A 15,521-nucleotide genomic window follows, 5' to 3' on the forward strand; every position below is an offset into this window, starting at 1 on the left:
GTTCAGTTGTCTCAGTTAATTCGTTTTTCTTGATTTATTGTTCCTGCCCATCTCTTTGTAAAAGTTTTATTTGTGGTGGTTTTATGTGTATTTGTTCATTTTTGACTTTGGTAAATACATGTTTGAAGTTTGAGTCTCTCATGTTTTTTTTTAAATTCCTTTAATTTCATAGCAATTTGGCATATTTTTAACATCACTTCTAATTCTCACTAACAATCCTCCATTTCCCCCCGTGATCATTTTTATGTCTGCTTTGTCACATTGTTTATTTGTTCTTTTCTTCGTGAGCTCAACAGTAATTGTTCAATGAAACACTGCACAGGCCGAACAGACTGCTGTTATGCTTGATTATTTACAACATGTCCGAATATATACACTTAATTGCCATCATCGGGGATCCACAGGCTACAATAGCCCTGCAATAAATCCAGGTTTTATGAAGTTTGTAATGTTCACTTTTGGATTTATGATTCAACTTTATAACAACTGTGGAGGCTGTTGAGTTGCTTGCTGTCTTTAAAGAGTTACACACAGTGAAAGTTGTATATAATATTCAGTCTGTCCTCTAGCTTTAATGGCCTGCACAATATATTCAATAAACTGCAGCTTCCAAATTGCTCGGGTAGTTGACTCAAAACGTAAATATCATAACCTTTGATAGTTCATTCAGGGACTTGTATGAGGCAACGGTGATGGTGCAATGCCGGCTGAGCAACAAAGTGTAGAGTTCAGGACCTCCCATTAAAGTTTTACAAATCAAAACTTTACAGTTCCTACATCCATCTTGATGGATCATAATACAGGGCTGTGAAAAAGTATCAAGTTGGACAATGATCAATAAAGAAATCAGCCCAGTCAAAGTCCAGACTTAAGTCCAATCCTGTCAGATGAACTTTAACATGCCAAATTGAACAGCAGAGTGGGTAAGAATTCCTACAGACAAACTTTAATCAAGGTCAGCCAGGTTGGTTCTATTAATAACCAAAGTCATCATATAAGAAAATTTTCCACAGAAAAGAGCTGCGTACTGTAACATTCGATCCGTCTGTATGTGGAGGAGCTGATGTTATGCCCTGGACCACAGCTTGGCAGCCCACCGGTCTGACGGAGGACTGCGTGACTGCAGCTTTTACACGCGGAGGCCCTACCGTCCAACAATCTGGTTGACTCTGGCATTCAGCAAAAACAACAGATTTCTTGCTGTCATGCACGGCGCAGCTGTAGCGCTCCAGACTGAGAAAGAGAACCTGAAATGTTTGCAGGAGGCGTCGAGGAGTCAAACCAGGCCAGATGTCTGCACCGGGCCAAGCAGCCCTGCTTCCTGTTGGACAATCAATCCTTCTGTTCTGTGATAAGGTCCGAGTGAAACATAAACTTATTCACCTGCATCTCTTTTGTGTTTGCAGACATTGGCTTTAGATCAGTATGCTGGGAGGTATGGAAGAAAAAAAAAGGGAAATTGTGAGTCGACAGACCCACAAATTTGTTGTGGGATCTTGACAGGGTCGTGCGAGGCTCTGTAAGGGCTTAAAAATTCCTCCTTACACCCCTGCAGAGAGAATATTAGCTGCATCATTAAGGGCAGGACTGACTGATATGAGGTACTTTTGATTTTTGCCCACCTGTGTAGTCTGCGGCCTCTCCTTACAGCAAACACACGTTGCGGTAATGTTTTAGTATCAACCCGGATTGCTTATTTCCTCCTAAAAACATAAAAGTGAATGACAAATTCGGAGCATACAATCAGTCTGACTCATGGATTTTTCAATGCTGAGTTTTTAGGATCATTAATTCCACCAGAGCCAGCCAAATCAAAAGAAAAAAAAAACATGAAGCATTTCCTCACTTGCACTTTGTTCCTGGGCGGATGACGGAGGCCCGGGAACGGTTATTTAGATAATCAAAAACAATAAAAAGGCAGAAAACACAAAAGAAACACTTACCACATGGAGAAAGACAATAAAACTGTGAAATGCATGGCTTAGTGTGGGTATGTGGGAGAACAAAATGGTGCCAGATCAGAGCCATAAAGCAGAATTAATGATGTACAGTATGCTTCACCATTAACTTGGTTTTATGTGCCTTCAATGAGAGCTATTTTTTCTCTTTCAGGGAGGAAAATAACACATTTAGACTGCTGTAATTTCCACTCTTCAGACACCTTCTCAACAAAGAAGGAAAATGATCATTGCTGTGTCTGATGTTTTTCACAAAAGCTTGCACGAACTCTGCAATGTTGATTAGGAAGACACTATAAATCAACGCAGACTGTTTAGTGATTGCAAACTGATGTGATGCTTTGAGTTCTCAGTCTACTTCTCAATTGGTGTGTCGAACAGTGAGACACAAGAACAAAGGTGCAAAGAAAAAAAATACTATTTTGTCCAGAAATAGTTAAAAAAATTTTTAAATACATCAAAAAGCAAATATCTCAAAAACCTGGCAACAAGGGCCCAAAAGAAAATGCTGGCAAAGAGAAACCGAGGAAAACTTATAACGGCGTATTGGGACAAGCAAATCACTTTAATATAGCCATATTATGACAAAAAGTTGTACGAGAATAAAGTCATAACATTATGAGATTAAGGTCATGTTACCATGTATTACAAAAATGTTGACAATGTAGGTATAACTATACAAGAATAAAGTCACAATATTGCAATATTAATGCATGACAATGAAGTCATAGCAAAATAGAAATAAAATAATAATTTGACAATAAAATCATATTACCAGTTGTAATCTTACGTACAAGAATGCTGTACAACAATGCATTATTATGACTACGAGAACAAAGTCATAATAATACGAGAATAAAGTTGTTGTACTACTATTAACTCATAAAATGAGAATAGTCATAATTTGAGAAAGAAGATGTACTACTTTGAGAATAAAGTCATAATATTACCTGAACAAGGTAGTAATAATAGGAGAATGAAGTAGTAATTTTATGAGAAACGCTACGCACAGCAATAAAAAAGTAAAATGAGGGATGTCCAGCATTTTGTGAAGTTATAATTCAAGGTAATTTTTTTCTAATTATTATCAGAAGAAGGACTTTAAAACAATTGTGTGTCTATTTTGAAGCAAGAACCACCATGGACTCACTTAGCTGGCTAACTATTAGAGCTTTTTTCTCATTAGTGACATTTTGTCTTAATTTTACAACTTTATTCTCGCAATAGTCTGGTCCTAATACTCTGCAATAATAATAATAATAATAATAATAATAATAATAATAATAATAATAATAATAAATCTAGAAAAAAGTCCTGAAAAGAAAATGTCAAGTAAGGCAAACCGAACTAAGACTAGTTAACAATGGACACAGGCTAATTTATGCACAAAGGCTAGCCTTCAAGAAGGAGACTAAGAAGAACATTGCAAAAACCATGGGAACTAATTCAAGTCTAAAAATTAAAATGTTAAAATTAAATGTTAAAATCAAAACATTATAACACAAAAATGTTCCCAACAATTACAATATAGAGATCTCAGTAACAGCCTGTCAGTTTCCTCCATTTCCTGTTTGGTACATCATAACATGGACCAATATTACGGAAAAATATGAAATTTTAAATGAAAGTGCTGGTGTGAAAGAAACCATTGCGAAACCTGGAAGAACATCTGTGGTGTGAAATGTGCTGGTCTTCTGCGCACATCCACATCTGATGGAAGAGCGGCGTTCTTCAACTGTGGACGACCTTCAGTCCTGCGTAGAGATAAAAATCAACCGCAAAATTAGCCGCTTGTTAATTGTGTGCATCAAACCTCCGGGAACTTTGAAACCAGACCGGTCGCGGGTAAGTAACGACCAGTCATTTGTGTGTTGCTGCTCACTGGTTTGTGGAGGGACGGCGAGAGTGGGAGCGAGGAGTCCTCGACCACGTGGTTGGAACTGAAGGTGATCCTGGTCTACTGAAACATGTGTGCAGCATATGCTCAGCCTAAGAAATATTTACACCGACAGACTGGGCAAATATGGCTTTCAAACAGCTGAGCCTGGACTGAACCCGGTAAAAAGAAAAACATTTGGTACTAAATGACCAAAGAGAACATCTTTGTTGTGTTTTGACCTCAGGAACCAGGATCCGTTTTGTGGATCTTTTATTTACTCACCGTTTCCTCTGTAGAAGGTCACCCAAAACTTTTAGGGTTTAGGATTTTTTTTGTTTGTTTAGCAGAGGAAAGCAAAAAAAATTAAAATTAAAATAAAAAAAATCACAAAACCATATAAACTCATACACAGTTGGTGGTGATAATGTGCCTGAAAAAAGATCTGAGTTGAACGACTTGAGTTTTAGCAATAACCAGGTTTCAATGTCACTTTCTCAAACAATAATTATTCCTGTTGTTCAGCTAGTAGAAAATTTAAGAGAATTTTGAATACATTCAGTTTTATTAACTTCCTATCCAAAGCTTGAAGCCTTAGCATCACATGCAACTTGCTACAACCCCTGGCAAAAAGTATGGAATCACCAGTCTAGGATGAGCACTCATTCAGACATTTCATGCTGTAAAACAAACTCAGATCAAAAACATGATACAATAATAAGGTCATTTCAAAGTGCAACTTGTTGGCTTTCAGGAATACTCAAAGAAATGAAGAGAAAACATTGTGGAAGTCAGCAAATAATACTTTTATTGATCAAGCACAGGGAAATAAATATGGAGTATTAAGAGAGGAAAAGTTATTCTAAAAATTTAAAAACCTTTTGACTCGTTATATCCTCTCTATGCCCGGATTCAGAAAATGCTGCGCGCAAGGACTGAGACCACACAGAGATGACAGCGTCATAATAATCAGCATTTATTCAAGACAGACGCATACTATCACCAGAAAATCACATCAAAAGCATCAGAAACCTCAGAGCACAAACAACACATGAATTTACCTGAGAAAAACAAAAAAGACAAACAGACAGCAAAGACGTCTTTGGAGTATTGCAAGCGCAAATCTGATTTGTTACTCTGTGTGGAAAGTTTTATCTCCCTTTCTTTAATTTATTCAAATAAGGCGTATTTTTGCTCATCCAACCAGGACCTGTCTCTGACCCTCTCTCTGAAGCTATTTGCTCCCATTGTCTAAGGAGAGCTTCTCTGAACTCCTGCTGGTTTATGGCTTTCACAGATCAGTGTGAAGAGCTAGAACTTCCTACTGATTGTTTTCCAGACAGACAAAGGGCAGATCAGAGATCTTGGCAAATAATCTGCTTTGACTACAGGTAAAATAAAGGTCAATAGGCCAGAATAAGTTATAAATTTTAAAACTATAGTTAGGCTATTTCAATCAAGTCATGTTAAATTTCAAAACTAGCTTATTTTAAATATATTTTCTTAACAGGAGTCACTCAATTCTGAGGAAAAAAGCGTGAAATCACTCAAATTGGAGGTAGAAAAAAAGGATACACCCAGTCTATTTCCTTTCCCTAAATTGGCACCTGCCCCAGATTAGATGTGCCCGTTAGTCTGCAGTTAAAAACACCTGCAGTCATGGCACCTTGGAGGGCTGCTGGACAAAGTGGAGTGGCGAGAACCATGGCTCCAACAAGAGAAATGTCCCTTGAAACAAAAGAGAGGATTGTGAAACTTCTTGAAGAAGGTAACCCTTCAAGCATGGTTGCTAAAGATGTGGGCTGTTCACAGTCAGCTGTATCCCAGATATGGACCAAATACAAACAGCATGGAATGGTTGTTAAAGCCAAGTGTACTGGTAGACCAAGAAAGAAATCAAAGCGTCAAGACAAACAACTTAAGGTCATTTGTCTTGAAAGCCGAAAAATTACAACTAAACAGATGAAGCATAAATGGGAGGAAGCTGGAGTCAATGTATGTGACTGAACCGTAAGAAATCGCCTAAAGGACATGGGATTTCAATACAGGAAAGCTAAACGAAAACCAGCATTGACACCTAAACATAAAAGAACAAGGGCAAAACAGTGAAGGCATTTCTTGAAGAAAGACGCATTCAGTCGATGTCATGGTCTGCAAACAGTCCAGATCCCAACCCAATTGAAAACCTGTGGTAGAGATTGAAAAAAAATGGTCCACAAGAAGGATCCAACCTGCAAAGCTGATCTGGCAACTGCTATCAAAGAGAGCTGGCACCAAATTGATGCAGAATACCGTTTGTCACTCATTAAGTCCATGCCTCAGAGACTGAAAGCCGTTATAAAAGCCAAAGGTGGTGCAACTAAATACTAGTGATGTATTTTGAATGGTCTTTCGTTTGTGTTTATCATGATTCCACACTTTTTTCCTCAGAATTGTGTGACTCCATATTTATTTCCCTGTGCTTGGTCAATAAAAGTATCATTCACTGACTTCCACAATGTTTTCTCTTCATTTCTTTGAGTATTCCTGAAAGCCAACAAGTTGCACTTTGGAATGACCTTATTATTGTATCATGTTTTTGATCCGAGTCTGTTTTACAGGATGAAATGTCTGAATGAGTGCTCATCCTAGACTGGTGATTCCATACTTTTTGCCAGGGGTTGTACATTCACACAGAAGGCAAATGCAATCGAAGTCCAATTTATTTTTTGCCTGAAGTCACCAGTGTCAGACATTTTCATGGGAGTATGAACAGCCCAATTACGATGTTTTCACCCCCCCTCAAAAAAAAATCGGATTTGTGCCACTTCCACATGTACTAAATCAAATATGCTGTAACGCATATTGGATTACAGCAGTCAGAATGGTCATGTCGCTTTTGTCCGATTTTTACATCATTGACATAATATATGCGCTATAATTATTTCTAATTGTTATTTCTAAAGTCTTTAGAAAGTCTGTCACTGAAGCACATCACATCTCACGACTCAAACTACACACCCAGACTTCTAGACAAAGGGTCCAGTCAGTGGTCTGCAAAATACCATTGCTGTTAGCTGTACTTTCGTTTTCTAAACTTTCTTCGTCTTATGATCACGTGACAAGTGTCAAACATCCATAGACGACAGCTGTTATCTCTTCTTTAGACAGTGCGATGTCCATGTTGTTGTTCATCACCTCTGGGTCAGTTAGGGGTCATAAATCGTTCACATCAAGGCCTGCTGTCTTAGTAACGTAGTCTTACTATCCCTAATTTATCCCACACCTTAGCGGAAACGCAACAAATAAGGCTGAATCAAACATGAGGAAAATGGCTAAATATAAGTCCTTGTCTAGGTCTCTCTTCAACGTTTTAGCTTCATCAACTAGGAAAAAGTAACTCCACCTTCACAAGTTTTATCAGGTGAAGACAAAAATTCCAGTTTGGAATTTGGCTTCCTTAATATTTTGAGACACCGCAACAAGCAAGAGCAGACATGCAAATAACGAAGATTAAAACTATTAAAATGTAAAACATGTGATGATTTATCTGCAGTTGAAAGAGGATAAAAGGAACTTAATCTTAGTCTGCCTCTGAGAAATTTCAGCTTCGGGTATCTTTTTATTTTTCCAATCTCACCATCATGAGTCCATCAGCAGGATCATCAATAAATAAAATGCGTCTGTTTTGTAAATTTGCAGCAGGAACTCAGCAAAATTGTTCAAGGACATGCAACGATACGAACAAAGACAACTTTTTTCTTTTTTTTATATCCAAGCAAACACATTTATGACACATTTATACAAAAATAAGAGTGAGCATTCTGCATCAACAACATAACTTAAATTAGATTTTAGCTAAGTTAGATTTTTCCTGATAATCTATAAATTCTTAATTCACACATCTGGGACACCTGTGGATTACATTTTAAACAGTATACAAGACCATTTAAACTTAGACCAACTATGAGACCCTAATTGGGGTCAAAGGTTTCCCTTGAGAGCCTTAGCCGTTCCTCGTGTTGAGCGCATGACGGCTGGATGCATTTAAAGCTTTACTGCCATTCATCCCAGCCGGAGGAACCTGCCCTACATTGGCAAAGCGCTACAGGTGATCCAGAAAACACGACGTGCATTTAGGTGCATCGCCAAACGAGGACGTCTCATCTTCACAAAGAAACAAGGCACACTTCATTTCAGCTGTAGAAAAATTCACTGGAGATGTTTTTTTTTTCCTGGAGGAAAAATTATGCAAGCAGAGCTATTTTACAGGCTTGTGTACCACATGAATGAGTGCAATCATTTCCAAGCTCTTGGCTTGAAGCAACAAGCGTAATGGGAGCAGACTGAGTGCAGAGAAAACAAAAGATGCAGACTCGCTCAATAACCTGCACAGGACTAAAGCCTAAAAGTCCAGCTTTTGTTGTTTTGTTTGTTTGGATCCATTACGACGGCTCGTCTTGCAGACCCATGTACAGCTTGACTCCAAACATGGCTTCCCACTGTGCCCTGACCCAGGACAGCAGACCCTGGAGGAGCTCAGCGCTCTCCGTGCGCACGCACCACGTCTTCTCCTGTTTCACAGTCTGCAGAAAACACGTGAGAACACAACACAGATTTTGAGCTTTCATAACATCCAGAACTCAAGAAAATTACCAACCAAATTGGAAAGACGACCAAAAAAAAAAAAACATCAAGTGAAAGAATTGAGAGTGAAGGTGAGGATGCACCTGCAACCTCTTCATTGTTTCTTTCTGCTCAAGTGGAAAAGTCTGAGTGGCGGCCGTCGTCTTCTCAGGATGAACTAACCTCGTCGTAAAGCTTAAAGTCCATCCTGAGCGGGTCCGAGGCCCACAGCAGAACCGAGCTCATGCAGCTGATCGGAAGAGTTTCCAGGATGGCGACGCTCCCACTGCACTCCTGGCTGTCCTCAGGCACCGCCGAGACGCTTTTCCTCCATTGGTGATCTTCGTCCAGCAGGTAGAGAGTTTCTCTGGTGGCCAGCACCGTCTGAGGCAGCCACAGCTCCTCTACGGAAAACAGTTTTAAACAAAGTAGGAGTGATGCTTTGAGGGTTTCTTTCTAATCAAAATGGCAAAATGGCCAATGGAAAATTTGAACAATTTACCATTTTTAATTCTAATAAATTGTGCTTTATTCTTAAGTAGGAATTAGAGCATCTAGTCATGCATATTTATTAAAGTAAATGTGTAAATCTATAATTTTTTTCCCTCCGGTTTGAGTCATTAATCTTACTGTAAAACCCAACAACCCTTCGACTTGCTGTCATATTTTGAGCCTCAAGATGCAAAAGAAATTTAAGTTAGAATATCTGAATCTCTTAGAAGTAACAGTTATGGGTCGATGACGTTAAGCGCTTCCTCTCGTAGTTTTAGCGCTGCATGTCAGAACTGGGAAGAGGTGGAGGTAAAAGGCAGGTCGGGTTTTGTTGGGAGCCAGCTGAAATTCCACGGACAGACAGAGTGCGCTGGGCTGCCGTGCACCCTACCGCCCCGACACATTTGGTCCCTAACCACACGCATGCAAATACAGTCATCTGTCAAGCCGCTGAGTCTAAACAGTATATTTCTGCCTCATTTATTGGCAAAGGTCAGCGGGGCTTGCTGACAGGCGGCTCACGTCGGCGGCTCACGTCAGCGGCTGGCCACAAATCACCTCCTGTTTTCCATATTTTTTGGCTCTGTCTGCCATAAGTTGGAGGGAAATAAAATAATGCACCCTTTTTTTGTTCGTAAGCCTCTTTATTGAGTCAATTTTAGGATTACAAAGGATCACCGCAGGGTCCATCCAGCTGGTCTTTTTTCTGTGTTCCTTTGGGTTCCCACGCATTTTCATGACATAGTTCCACACGTTTCCACTCTCAAATTTCCAGAGTTCTGAGTTTTGATGCCAAGTTCAAAACATTAAATAGAAAAGTTCACTATGAGTTTATGGTAGGAATTTCTGCAGTGGTCAGGATTTAAATATGGAACCTGGAAAAACTGGAGTCTGGAAGGAGGGAGAATGATGGAGGGATGAGAGGGGTGTGTTGGTGGGCAGCTGGATGGTTGGATGGATCCATCACACCCACACATCATCCATCAAACCATCCAACAAAACCATTCATCTATTATTCTACCAACCAACCATCCATTCACCCATCCATCATCCTACCAACTATCCATCCATCCATCCTGCATCCAACAAATCTCCATCCATCCATCCATCCATCCATCCATCCATCCATCCATCCATCCATCCATCCATCCATCCATCCATCCATCCATCCATCCATCCATCCATCCATCCATCCATCCATCCATCCATCCATCCATCCATCCATCCATCCATCCATCCATCCATCCATCCATCCATCCATCCATCCATCCATATACTTTACATCATTTGAAGTTCTCAGTACTATTTAAATGGATACTAAATATAAAAGTATTAAAAACACACAAACTTTAACATTAAGTTAATGGTGTGTGACTTCACTGTCAGCCTGTACATACAATTTTGCTTCCATTTGATTGAAATCAGCAATAATTTCAGTTTTATGTCATATAATTTTTGCAATGTGGAAAAAGAACAGTTCAAATAAATAATTAAGAGCCTAAAATGTATATATGTATGTTTATATGTATATATGTGTGCCCGTGATGATTGGGCGTAAACCTGACTACTGGCCAGAACTGTGTACTCGTCTGCAGTTAATTCAACGGGGTTTACCCAGAGGCAAACCTTGCATGTCGATGCACTTGACGTGCGTCCTGAAATCTCACTGTTCCCATAACAAACCAACATCTTGCAAATGGGCCTCAGAAACAGAGAAAGTAAAAAAAAGCCACTGATGAAAGCAGATTTTCCTGAGTGATAACAGAGGAGATATCTGGCAGAGACAGAGCGCTTTGTCTGAAGATCGTTAAAGGTTTGAAGGGGGGAAAAAAAAAAAGTCACCTCGGCGGACGAAAGCCAGGATGTAGAAGAACTGCAGCTGTCCGTCCTCCACATCTGCCTGGATGTCTTCGCACACCAGAGGCCTGACAGATCAAAAGAAGGGCATCATAAATATACAGACACATCCCACAGATTCCTGTTCTAAGATGAGGAGCTGGCAGGTGCTGCTACGTCAAAAAGATGTCAGCACCAAAGCGGTGCGGCATGAATTCCGCATTAACTGCAGAACAGAGGGGATAATTGACATAATAACGGCTGACGGGACGTGTGTTGCGCAAACACTGGGAAGTGTGTTTTGAGACTGTGGTTTGCTGCCTCGGGAACACATGAAGGAGCCGCTTGGGTTGGGCTTTTTTTGTTTTTTCGCCTTTTGATTATCGAGTCGAGGAGCTAAAACCAGATGAGAAGCTGAAAAAATCTCCGGCATCCGTTGTGTGTTTGTACGTGGCCGCTAGAATGGGCTCCTTGGGACGGGGGCCGGAACTCGTCTGTCAGAAACTCTAGGGAGGCCAGGGGGGTGTTCAAATCAAATGAAACACCTTTCCGTCAAGCCTGCTTTGTGAGTATACACAATCTGTCAGCAGGAATAAAACCTTCGATTGTCACGAGATGTTGAACTTTTCTTCCCTGAAATCATACTTTTATGATTAAAAATCAATTTTTTTCCCTCTCTCAGAAAAACAGGAAAGACAAGAAAAGCTGCAACCCTTTGCTTCAGAGGGGAAAAAACCCCACAATTTAAAGGTGTAAAAAAATTATTGGTGGCGATTACAAACTACTCGGGGGGTGGGTGGGGACGCAAATGCTGCGCAATTTGCAAGGGGAGGCACATGTTACCAATTAAGATGCGGTTTACCAGCTAATTTAGTGAGCCTGTTTCACCAAACGGAGTCTAAAAAAAGCTGATTGTAATCAAGTAAAGATGTGTCAGAAATGTGCAGCTTTGGAACTTCTCCCCTTAACCTTCATGGCTTGACCGCATACAAATGTGCGCGACACTGTTCACACCACATCTTTCAGCGTTGACACAAATAAAAGTCAAGAGACGTTGGTGTGGCAGGCGGTGCTGGGAAACATGCCAGAGGTGGTGCTGGGCAGACAGCCTCGTGGTGGAAATGGACTGGAGCCTGCTATCAGATTTGTGGGCCATCTCACGGACCATTCCTGGAGGAAAGAACAAGAAAAAATTGTTACGGTCCTGAAAAAAAGTCAACTTTTCTTGACCATGACTATTTTAATCAGTTCATGTAAAATTGAAAACATTCCTCCTGGTCTTGTCCTGGGATGTCTTCTTCCCATTTTCCCATTGAAGAAAAGCATCATGACAGTGACTTGGCTTGTGGAAAACCACGTGCCAGATTTCACTTATTGTCACAACGGCTTTCTTCAGAGGACAGATTTATGGAGTGTTAGACTACTGGTGTCCTGACAGGACCAGTAGTTGTCAAGAAGTCTCTGCCCAGACTAGCCCCCCTTTCCTGTTGGAGGATGGGAGGATATGGGAGTACCCAGAGAGAACGACAACATGCGTTCTCTAACCCTAACCATGTTTGACCCCAGACCAAGATTCACATTCAGAACTTTCTGCCTCAAAGCAACTTATGAACTTGTATCTGCAATACCTCCTGTTTAGATTCACCATAATTAATCTTAATTTAAGTGTAACACCTGATCTACCAACACACAGACTACACAGACCACCCATTCATCCCAAACAACCAACCTTCTCTATTAATCAAAATATGTTTCATCATTATGATGCTTTTTAGGCTCAAAGGATCAGTGGAATATTCCATGAAGAAATATTATCCTTAAATCTATTCTTTTACTGTTTGCATATTATGCTTAAAAAACACAAGCTTCTGAGGATTTGACATTTTGAGAAAACAAAGCAACAGAGGTCACCAACCAAAGGTCATACATTCGAATATACAGTACATCTAGTTATTGTGTGCAAAAATCATGACATAAAGTTTTGTTTCAGAGATGTGCAGACATTAGGGGTGTAGTGATACAATAATTTCATGATACGATACAATATACGATATTCTGGTCACAATACGATATGGATCACGATATTTGTTGAGCGATACAATTTGATACAATTCAGTGCATTTTTATGATTTTCTGAAAGATTTTAGAAGGACAGTGATTTCAGTGACATTTTGTGTTCCATAGACTTGAATTTAGTTAACTGAAAACTGATTAAAAGCACCAACTACACAATACCTGACTCTGATTGGACAGTCTAACAGTCTGCCGCTGGACAAAATGAATCAAAGATGCAGTGAGAGAATTAGTTTCTGTCATTTAATTCATGTGGATTTGACATAAAACTCTAAAGTTTAAACGGTAATCCAGGAGCAGAGTGGGGAGATTATCAACCTCTGTTGACTCTCAATATGCAAATGATTGCATTTATGTTTTTTTCTTTTGGACATTGTGGCTGCAAATGCAGTCTTTTGGACTATGGGGAAAAAGGCTTTTCTACCTTGGTTCCTGGAGTTAGCCGTGGCTGTAAGCTGCTTTCTTCTAACTGCTCAAGTAGTGGCTCCGCCTCACCCCATAGTGATCGACTCCCTGCAGCTACGCAGCGCCACTATTCCCCTGCTTGGATCTCTGAGTAGCTGCCTCTCAGACTGCCAGGATCTCATAGTACTCTCAGTCTCTGATACTCTTTGTCTGTTGCTAATAAGAATGATCGATCAGCCATTGTTATCATGGAAATCTTCACTGCGCCGCGGTTTCCGGCTGGGGGTTCCGCTTCTCTTTTACGGTTACGTGCGCAACTTTACTTTGTTTCTCAGCAACAAAATACAACCCATCGTTATTTATTGAAGATTTTACATTTCCAAAAACACAGGAATCTAATGTTTCGTTTCGTTTTGTACGTTTGGAAGCTCATTCCCTCTCACATAACCGGAAAAGCCGGGGAATGGCGGCGCTTTTGACATTTCTCTTGACATTCGGAAAAATATGATTTACTAATTTTAGCATAACTCCGGTTATACTTGGCCTATTAATACAATTTAAAAACTGGTGTGTAGTTTATAATGTGCACTTTCAGCTCAAGTTGAAAGTGAGACTAAGGGAGGCGGAGTCTTACTGCTACGCCGTAACAAACTAGACGTTAAAAAGAGCTATAAAGCTATGTACCCCTATGGTTTAACGGATCGATACTCGCATATGAAAAATCGATACTTTGCGAGGGCGGAAAATATCGATATGTATCGCAGAATCGATTTATTTATACAGCCCTAGTAGACATGTATAATATTTGCATTTCTGTGACATCATTTTCTGTCCAGAATTCCAAAGAAATCCCAGATTTTCCTTTCCAACTCATTCAGCTGCCTATACTCAGATGTCCGGATTTGGTAGCCTTCTGAAGCCAATCGGGTTTGTTGTTGTGCGATCAGCCACTATCTGGACCTCATTTCATTTTCCATCCTCTGTAATGAACTGCAGCCCTAAATCAAACTTACATTCTTCTCTAAATATTGTGGAAAAGCGGAGTGTGTGCTTTTTTGTCCTCAATGGAGCATTCATCACTCAACCAAATATTCCAAAACAATTCCAAAACCAAAGAATGGGAGGCCTGAAGTATGAGATCTCCGAGGACGTATCTAGAAACCAAAAGATTTATTAAATAACCACAGGAAATTTAAAGAAAATGCCCCACATTCCTTTTGGAAAACATCTAAAGGTTCATGGATTTGCCAGGAAAGTGAGCAGTTCAAACAAGAGACATCACACACACCCCTCTACTAATTTTCACGAGACATTCGAGTTAAGGTGAGACATTTCAGCGCTGTTTACATTCACCAACCCGGCAAGAAGGAACGAGAAAAGAACATGAAACCAGAGTGTGAAAGCAGATCAAGGAACGTCATACCCCATCATTCACAGGGTGGGGGAAGCCCGCAGACAGAAGCAGCACTCCGACTGACAGACCTTCTGCTATTGTAACTCCAACAAGAAAGTCAACTCCAGTTGCAGGTGTAGGGTTTCAGCTCCATTGAGTTCGTGGGTGGGAAAAAATGTGGTGGCGAATAGGATCTGCTGGGTCACGCCAAGCAAGCGTCAAATGTTGGTGTGAGATTAAGGGTGACAACAATACGGGGTGGAGGAGATATCTCCAGCAGAGAGGCTGAATGGATGAGATTTTAAAAGGAATGTATAACACGAAGGAGGGGCAGTGGCCCCACTCCCCGTCTATGGTCTGCTTTAATCTTTCAATGACGATCTGAAGGAAAGAGTCATTTTTGTAGTAGAAAAGGACATTTAAATGTGGTTAAGAAAGGTAGAGTTAATTCCCAGGAAACTGACTCTTTGATTGGCTTGGATCTTAAAATTAAGGCTACGGTGATTCTGGTATTGCTTGAATTGAATTTCAAATAGCTGCCTCTTAAAATGTGCTTGTATTTTGCAATACTATTAAATTACTGTTTTATATTGTACTGCAGTGTACTTTATAAAACCATAACATTTTGTACCATCTAACTGTAACCATAACATCTAATTATGTCATGTGTACCATGCAGTATCACTTTGCACCATATTGTTTGGAATAATACTGTATAACATTGCAACATACTGTACTATACAACATTATACTAAACAGTATATTGATCATGCTGTCAAAATGTATCAGACAACATGATACTGTAGCACACTGTCCAATACTCATCAATTTTATTATACTGAAAGGTACCATATATTGAATCACAGAAAGATGCTACTTTTGT

The 15,521-nt window shown here is 40.0% G+C and overlaps 1 protein-coding gene across 4 annotated transcripts in view; it reads right to left on the bottom strand.

Annotated features, from left to right (window-relative positions):
- Positions 1 to 4,786: 4,786 nt before the first annotated feature.
- Positions 4,787 to 15,521, bottom strand: part of stk11ip (serine/threonine kinase 11 interacting protein) — a 33,954-nt gene continuing 23,219 nt past the window's right edge. For 3 of the 4 annotated variants that reach the window (XM_081614804.1, XM_081614811.1, XM_081614808.1), the window contains exons 23-26: positions 11,853 to 11,937; positions 10,774 to 10,856; positions 8,623 to 8,843; positions 4,787 to 8,399 (exon numbers count right to left, since the gene is read on the bottom strand). In XM_081614804.1, the coding sequence (XP_081470930.1) occupies positions 8,259 to 8,399; positions 8,623 to 8,843; positions 10,774 to 10,856; positions 11,853 to 11,937 (530 nt within the window). In that variant the 3' untranslated portion in view covers positions 4,787 to 8,258. Of the gene's footprint in view, positions 8,400 to 8,543; positions 8,844 to 10,773; positions 10,857 to 11,852; positions 11,938 to 15,521 lie in introns of all 4 variants that reach the window. The other variant, XR_014090619.1, reaches the window with a different exon arrangement.

Source organism: Poecilia reticulata, chromosome 2 (genome assembly GCF_904066995.2).
Source record: "Poecilia reticulata chromosome 2, P_reticulata-male-v2, whole genome shotgun sequence".
Classification (NCBI taxonomy): domain Eukaryota; kingdom Metazoa; phylum Chordata; class Actinopteri; order Cyprinodontiformes; family Poeciliidae; genus Poecilia; species Poecilia reticulata.